This window comes from Lemur catta, chromosome 1 (genome assembly GCF_020740605.2).
Source record: "Lemur catta isolate mLemCat1 chromosome 1, mLemCat1.pri, whole genome shotgun sequence".
In the NCBI taxonomy this organism is placed as follows: Eukaryota; Metazoa; Chordata; class Mammalia; order Primates; family Lemuridae; genus Lemur; species Lemur catta.
In genome coordinates, this window is record NC_059128.1 from 277,765,722 (window position 1) to 277,774,426 (window position 8,705).

The 8,705-nt window shown below is 44.4% G+C and overlaps 1 protein-coding gene across 1 annotated transcript; it reads left to right on the forward strand.

Moving 5' to 3' along the window:
* Positions 1–648: 648 nt before the first annotated feature.
* LOC123630725 (carbonyl reductase [NADPH] 3) lies at positions 649–8,705 on the forward strand. The gene is made up of 3 exons (XM_045540634.1): positions 649–1,206; positions 2,705–2,812; positions 8,215–8,705. Exons 1-3 carry the CDS (start codon positions 918–920, stop codon positions 8,649–8,651), a joined length of 834 nt encoding a protein of 277 aa, XP_045396590.1. The 5' UTR covers positions 649–917; the 3' UTR covers positions 8,652–8,705.

The following is an 8,705-nucleotide window of genomic DNA, read 5'->3' on the forward strand; positions in this document are numbered from 1 at the left end:
AGCTGAGTCATGACAAGATCACCGTTCTCCCCAAGTCTGAGTCACTGATCAAACACACGGATTACACTGAACATGGATGGAGTTTTAATTTTGTGCCCACATCTTGACACACCCTCGGGAATTTGTTTTCAGTTGGACTTGTTCCCGGGTACCCACATCTCACTGGGAAGAAGATACATATATCAATTTAGATCTATGCAGATATCTACCCTCCTTGGACAAACGTAAATGCAGATAATTTTATCATTTGTAAGAGTTATGTAAGGATCAAATTAAAAATTTCCACTAAACGGTGGACCCACAGTGAAAATTTCCTCCCACCTGGGGACGCACTGGGAATCAGTGCCACATGGCCTGCCCACACCTGTTAAGTCTACCCACAGGAGACCTAATTCTGAATTTCTCTTGAGCAAGCAAAGGGATCTATGTCCAGAGAAGCAGTTACTATGTCCAAGTTATTTCACTGCATCTTAGGAAAAAACATTCGCATTTTGCAGTGGACGATGGGCGCACGCCCAAGAAAATTACTCAGCTCTCGCTTTCCTCTCTTTGGGGTTCTCCCCAAACAATTTCTTCAGTTCCACTGCGCGAATCTGTAGCCCGCTACTGACCCGTCACCATCGGTTTGGCTCCGGGGGAAGCACAGCTCCCTGGGCGCGGAGCCTGGATCAAAGACAGCGCAGCGCGGGCAGAGGGCGGGCCCGGGAGTTGGGGCGTTACGAAACCTTCAGGAACAGACGGCCCCTCCTCAGAGGGGAGGGACCGAGGCCCGGAGCCTTGATGTCTAGGACTCCCAGGGCTGGGTCCCAGAACTTCCTCTGCGCGGCTGCTCTGACTCTGTCCAGCTCCGCTGTGCGCGCCCCGGTCAGAAGCCCGGTCGGTTCTCCACGCAGGTTCCCCGAGCGCCCCACCGGGCCATGTCGTCCTGCAGCCGCGTGGCTCTGGTGACCGGCGCCAACAAGGGCATCGGCTTCGCTATCGGGCGCGACCTGTGCCGCCAGTTTTCGGGGGACGTGGTGCTCACGGCGCGGGACGCGGAGCGGGGCCAGGCGGCCGTGCAGCAGCTGCAGGCCGAGGGCCTGAGCCCGCGCTTCCACCAACTGGACATCGACGACCTGCAGAGCATCCGCGCCCTGCGCGACTTCCTGCGCAGGGAGTACGGGGGGCTCAACGTGTTGGTCAACAACGCGGGCATCGCCTTCAAGAGTAGGTGCGGGGACTGGGGGAAGGACGTTCCCGGGCGCTCCGAGGGTGCGGGGCAGGGAGCCGCGGACTCCCCACCCACCCACTTGAGTGATCGAGGAGGGCGGCGCCGGCCTCTAGGGATGCGCTCAGCTCTGGCTTCCCGCAGCCGGTTTTCCCTTTCCGTGATTCGCTGAGCGCCAGGCGGGCCCGGGCGACAGACACAGCGCGCCCCGCCCGCCGGCCTGTGCGGGCTTGTGCGCTGCCCGGGGCCCTCCCCGAACTGTCAGCTGCTATTTGCAAGAAAACTGGCCTCCTAGGAGGGGCCAAGCCCTGCCACACTCATCAGCTTTGTGTCCAATGCGAGAAATATTTTCTCTGTGAAGGGTCTCCAAGCTCACTTTGGGCTTTCACTTCCCTTGAAAGGGCTCATTCATAGATGCCCGGAGGCATTTGCTCGCGAAAGGAAGTGAATCGCTAGAACACGATTAGCGCGCACTTGCACATTAGCGGACTTCATAGGTTTTTTTTTTTTTTTTAATGGAGAGCTTTAATAGGCTCCGGCAAAAAGGAAGCGAGCCTTAATTCCCTCTCCCAGGGAGCTTATGTTTGTTATAATACATGCACATGTGGTTTTTAAGAACATTTTCGGGGGTGGGGGGCGGGGGGTGGGAATCTAGATTACGTATTCTAACTGCTAAAATTACTCAGCTGCCACGTGCTGAGGGTACAAAGAACTAAACAGGCCAGCTTTACTTACAACCCCGTGGGAAGAAAAGCCTGGGAGACCCACCGAGAAAATGAAGGATGGCGGAGCAGAGGTCTCTACCCGTACCTTGGCCCGGGGCGCTGACCTTGCTGTGGAAGGGGACCCAGACTCCCTGTCGGCACCTACAACTCAGCCTGCGGGCTACTTGCAAGCTGGGGAGGTGGGGCGTAAATAGGGGATTACCACCTCCTGGAGCAGCCCTCAGCCATTGGATAAGGGATCTGTGAGTAAATACCCAGCTTCCTGGACAACAGGTGGAGGGACTTGCGCGCTGGACGCCCTTGCCTTTCAAAGTGTGGAAAATGGACCAGTCATAACTGCAAACCTGGGCAAACCTTGGCACAGCAGAATCTCAGGCCTTACTGAATCAAAATATGCATTTTAGCAGAATCCCCAGGTACCTCCTATGTGTATCCCAGTTTGAGAAGCAGTGATCAAAGCCAGGTGTTCTCAAAGAGCGGCTGGAGACCGGTAGCTGTGACAGCCACCTGGGAATTTGATAGACTTCCGAGAGCTCCAGCCCGGAATCAGGCGCTCTGCTGGTGAGGCCCAGAAAGCTGTGCTTTAACAGGCCCTGCGGGTGATTCTGATGCACACTAAAGTTTGAGAACCACCAACCTAGGGGGTTACAATTTGTTTTAAAGTTAGCTTGTTTTTCCTTTAATTAGTTGTTATGAGATAGAATCCACTTTGTCATATGAGTTTCAGGGGGAAATGTATGACTTTCTTTTTGTTTCTTTCTCTTCCTAAAAGTTGATGATCCAACGCCCTTTGACATTCAAGCTGAGATGACACTGAAGACAAATTTTTTTGCCACTAGAAATGTCTGCACTGAGTTACTGCCAATAATGAAACCTCATGGTAAGTCCAGTGTGTAGCCTGTCACATTGCATCTTCATAAGGAGTAAGCCACAGGCTCCCTGGAACAGGGCTGCCCTGCAGGAATCACCCAGTTATTTCTATGTAGGAGGAAAAATTAAAAGCTGCCGTATTTTCTCATTGTCTGGTTTCTCATTCAAACATCTTAACTTTAGTTTTCAAAGATATATATGATATGTCACAGTCCTCTTAGGATTCATGTCATGAACTCAACCCTGGAATGACAGAATGTTACAGTTCCCCGAAAGTCTCTTGCCTCTGATCAACCTCATCGAGTCCTCCAGCTCTCCAAGGTGATGGGCCCACACCTGGCTCATGTCGGGACTGGGCATAGTATCTATTCTAGCACTGTGACTTTCCTTGTAATCCTTTCTTCTTGTACCAAGCTTTGTCAAACTGATTCACAAAATCCAAAAGACATTTTCTTTGTTAGGAACTATCTTGCCCACACTCCTAAGTATTCAATAAATAATTTTTATTACTTTTCCCACAAATATGTTTATTGAGTGCCTACCATATCCCAGGCATTATGCTGGATTCTGGGGGTGCAACGGTGAGCACTGTAGATAGGGACCATCCCATCCATGGAGCTGAGAGTCTAGTGTGGGAGACAGTCATTAATAAAGAATCAGAAGTATAAAATAACAACTGTGCTAGGGTGGGGGAACACCTGCTTCCCTGAGGATTTTATTTCTCAACAACTTAACTGTAATTCTTAGGAAGAACTCTGTAGTTCTTTATTAGAACTGTTATTTCCTTAATTTAGCATTTTAAATAACGATTATCTCTGAATGAAGAAATTTTTTAACCTAAAAAGGAGGATGGTGAGAGTTGCACTTGTTCTCCTGTACTTCTCTTTATCAGTTCCTTAGTGGGATGGGATCGTGGAAAGCCTGCAGGTAGAGCTGCAGGTGCTGGTAGAGGGGAGCCTTGGGTCCAGATGCACAGGAGGTGAGTGCCCAGGGACAAGGGAATGGAGTTTTAAAATGCAAATCTAAGTAAATATAAATGCATAGTTTTAAAACTCCTCTTTTTACACAAATGGTGACATTTAGTATAATGTTTGCTACCTTGCTTTTTTCACTTCTTATATCTGGGGCTCTTTCCAGATTGAGATAAAAAAGATTCTTTTTTTTTTTTTTTTTGAGACAGGGGCTTGCTCTGTTGCATGGGCTAGAGTGCAGTGGCATCATCATAGCTCACTGCAACCTGGAACTCCTGGGCACAAGCAATCCTCCTGCCTCAGCCTCCCGAGTAGCTGGGACTACAGGCATGTGCCACCATGCCTGCCTAATATTTTTTTAATATTTTGTAGAGATGAGGGTATGCTATGTTGCTAAGGCTGGTCTCAAACTCCTGGCCTCAAGCAATCCTCCTGCCTTGGCCTCCCAGTGTGGTGGGATTACAGGCATGAACCAGTGCACCCAACCAAGAATGTCTTTTTACTAAGTATCAGGAATCCTTTTCCCTGATGAATTTTAAAATCATAGAATTTGAGAGCTACAAGGTATTGAAGAAACCTTGTGTTCCTACACCTCCACTTTACAGAGAGGGAAACTGAGGCAAAGAAGTGCACACAGACAGGTAGTAATAGAACTGGAAATAGTATCCAGATTTCTTGACTTTACTCCATCACATTAAGATAATTGGTTCTGAGGAAGTAAGAATTACAGTATCAAATGATTGTAAATAAAGCCATTCTGAAAGCTAATGGAAGGCTCCGGGAAGAGTGGGATTCGCTCAGAAGGAGCGAATCACTATGTTCATCAGTTCTCCCTAACATTACTTCCTAAGGTGGGAAGCTCTGGTTTACAACACAATGCAAATATTTGTGACTTTTCAATAAACCTCATGTTTACCCAGAGGGCACAATACAGCATCACTGCCTTTTAATTTGTAGAGAATCACTTTCTCCACATACAAAACTGATTTAAAAGACACTCTTTACTTAGCTATAAAGCATAACTTTAAAGAAAATTATATATGCTCCTCGACTTAAGATAGAGTTATGTCCTGATAAACTCATCGTAAATTGAAAATATTTTAAGTAGAAAATGCATTTAAGAGAAGGCAGCAAAAGCCCATGAAGAACCCAGCACTTCTCAGCAACTCTCAAGGAAGCAATCAATGAGGAAATGGAGGCAGAGCAAGGCATGGGATGGTTATGAAGCCAAGAACTTGACATGAATTATGTCTGAATCTCCAGAGCCTAGAAGACTGCCTGGTGTGTAACGAGGAAAACAAGGTGCAAAGAAAAAAAGTGACACATTCATGCACCCAAAGGCTTGATGTGGGTGGCTCTGGAGGCTATGCTTTCATGAGACTTGTCTCATCTGTCATTGTTCTCTCCACTGTCAGATTATTTTGCATGTTTGGGCACTGCTGCAAAATGAGCTTTTTAGAGATCCTTCACTCTATAGGAAGTTTATAACATTGCTAATCCAAATTATTATCTATTTGACCTACTGAACTTTTGATATTTTTAAATTAGTCTTGTACACCAACCTATAATTTGTTTATAGTTGCACAAGATCTTTTCTACTTTTGAGGCTAGCTCAAATATACCATTTCTTTAGTTACAAATGGTTAAATCTGTTTATTTTCCATAAGGTCACCCTGTCTTTCATGGTGAACTAACTGCTAACAGCTAACCCATTATGACAATAAGGGAAGTATTGTATTTTGACAACATATTCCCTACAATATGTTTTATTCTTACATTAGAGTGTTAAGATTTTAGTAAAAACATTTGGTCAAATAACTGTATAAAATGAATAGGTTCATATATTCCAATGCCTTTTTTATTTTTAATTTTAAGGTAGTGTAAATTGATAGCTCCCCTAAAAGAATCATCAGAGGATTTAAGTCTGCCACACTCACTCACAATTCCCATTTTAATCTTTCATCTCTGAATTCAAGTCATCTTCTTACTTTTACACATAACAGGAATTGCTGGTTTGGTTCTTCCTCAGCAGGACAAGACTTTTTTCTGAAGTGACAGCAAGGACTTTTGTTCCATATGGGAAAATCTTTTATAATTTAAATGGCTAGATTTTCTAGTAGGAATTTTTTCATATCAAATTAAAAGTTTCTTATGAAGAGATATTTGTGATTTTTGTGGAAATAAACTCCTGACAAATAAAAAAATGCACTTAATTCACCTAACCTGAACATCATAGCTTAGTCTAGCCTACTGTAAGTGTTCTCAGAACACAAAGCCTATTTTCTAATTGTTTTGAGTATCTAATATAATTTATTGAATATTGTACTGAAATTGAAAAACATAATGGTTGTATGAGTACACTGGGCACAATTTCTAATATAAAGTCAAAAATCATAGGTGGAAGCATCTGAAATTGGGGACTCTATTTGGCTATGTTGTTCAAGATGCTGAGTAAATAGGTTAAGCAACTATTACGCCACCAGGGGGAGCTACTTGCCCGCTCTTTCTAGAATGAGGCAGCAGGTGTCTCGGGACCAGTGGGGCCACCAGGACCTCAGCAGAGAGTGGTGGTGGTGGTGTCGGTGCTGCCCTTCTCAGGGCTGACTGGACCCATCCGGTTGATGAGGCTAGCTGTCACCCCCTGGCCTCTCTCCCAGAGGTGTGCCCTCAAATCAAAGAGGACACTTCCTCCCCTTAGGATTTTTATTTCCTCAAAGGCACAGCTTCTGTAACTTGTGTTTTCCTTTCTTCCTTTCCTTTTAAAATTTAATTGCTTGTAGCAGCCAAATTATTGAGAACAGAGTTGTTTAGAATGTAATGAAGACACATCGTTGTTGTAGTATTCCTGTCCAAAATATCGATGTGAATCTAATCATAAGAATATGAGACTAATCCAAATTAAGGGAAATACTGTAAAATCATGGTCTAGGGTCTTCAAAAAAGGTCATTGTCAACTATCCTAGATTAAAATAGACTAAAAAGAGATGACAAATGCAATCCATGATTCCACATTGAACTCTGGATTAAAACAAACAAAAACTATAAATGAATATTATTGGGACAACTGGTGACATTTGACTATGGACTATTAGACAATAGTGTTATATAATAATGTCTTGAGTGTGATCACAATTGTTATGTAGGGAAATGGTCTTGTTCCCATATATATACTAAAGTATTTAAGGTGAAGTTTACAATATCTGCAACTTAAAGAAACAGAGAAAGGGAGAAAGCAAACTTGGCAAAATGTTAATTGGTGAACTTAGGTGAAGGGTGTATGGGTGCTTATTGAACTATTCTTGCAACTTCTCCATAGTTTTCAAATTTTTCAAAATTAAAAGTTTGGAAAGAACTACATAATACCATTGGGGACAGAGAGAAAAAGGAAGGAAAGAAATACTGAAGGGTCTTAGGAAATTGGGAGATATATGAGGTACTAGTTTTCAAGGATAGAGTGAGGGTATCTCCATATGGAATTGGGGCCCATGAGAATGTCCAGTAGAATAGGCAGTGCCCCCAAAACATGTACTGTGGTGAATGCCATTCAGAAATGTAATAAAACTGAGTGCTCCTATTGGATGCAGAGAATGTGGATTCAGAATAATATGTAAGAAAAGAACCTCCCTTTGTTGTATAGTTTTTGGCCTGCGTGTTTGTTTTTATAGGCAAAATTTTCTTTCTTTTTTTTTTGGTAGAGATGGGGGGGGTCTTGCTATGTTACCCAGGCTGATCTCGAACTCCTGGCCTCAAGCGATACTCCTACCTCAGCCTCCCAAAGTTCTAGGATTACAGGCATGAGCCACTGTACCCAGCCTCACAATTATCTCTTTAGTAGCTGTGAATTATCAACATGAACATTAATTCATAATTTAATGAATATGAATCTATTAACCATGGACTAAAAAGTAATGAAATCAAAACCAGGATGGAGAATCAACCCACTCCACATGGCGAAGTGTCCATCATGAAGGACAGACAAGAGTTAATCCCAGGTATTGCTTGGCCCTGATTTGGGGCACTCAGGGATAGACGTAGCTGCCCATGGCCCTAGGAAATTATGCAAACCTAGGAAACTGAGAGCTTTAGTCCTTAGGGCAAGGGCATTGTCCCTCAGAAAGCAGGTTCATAAGCACTTGGAGGGTGTATGTGGTTTTAGAAAACTGCCTGGTAAATCTACCAACGTCCTACCATTCCTAGCTCATGGAGAATCTCTGTGGAAGGGAAGCAAGCCCCTGTCCTGATGGAGGTGTGTTCTTCCTCTTGGGTGAACGGGGGCAAAAAAAGGTTAAAACCCACTGGTGCACAGATTTTACACCTTTTATAGTCACTTTTTTGTTTTTATCAGCAATTAAACCTATACCACTCAATTGTGTGTTTGGTATATTTGACCAAGGATTGTTTCTCTGTGACAAGCTTTCATATTTTTATTATTCTGTTTCAGGGAGAGTGGTGAACATCAGTAGTTTACAGGGTTTAAAAGCTCTTGAAAATTGTAGTGAAGAACTGCAGGAAAAGTTCCGATGTGAGACACTCACAGAAGGGGACCTGGTGGACCTCATGAAAAAGTTTGTGGAGGACACAAAAAACGAGGTGCATGAGAGGGAAGGCTGGCCCAACTCAGCTTACGGGGTGTCCAAGTTGGGGGTCATGGTCTTATCAAGAATCCTGGCCAGGCGTCTGGATGAGAAGAGAAAAGCTGACAGAATCCTACTGAATGCATGCTGCCCTGGATGGGTGAAGACAGACATGGCTGGGGCTTACGGCTCCAGGACTGTGGAAGAGGGGGCTGAGACCCCTGTCTACCTGGCCCTCCTGCCACCAGATGCTACTGAGCCTCAAGGCCAGCTGGTCCATGACAAAGTTGTACAAAACTGGTGAATGCCTGCTTTGGCACTTAATGCATAATAAATATTGGTGCAATGAGTGAATGAA

Bases quoted from the DNA above. Each gene is read 5' to 3' on its own strand.
- LOC123630725 (XM_045540634.1), top strand. From the start codon at position 918: ATGTCGTCCTGCAGCCGCGTGGCTCTGGTGACCGGCGCCAACAAGGGC. The intron at 1,207-2,704 runs GTAGGTGCGGGG...TCTTCCTAAAAG, and splicing joins CGCGGGCATCGCCTTCAAGA to TTGATGATCCAACGCCCTTT. The intron at 2,813-8,214 runs GTAAGTCCAGTG...ATTCTGTTTCAG, and splicing joins GCCAATAATGAAACCTCATG to GGAGAGTGGTGAACATCAGT.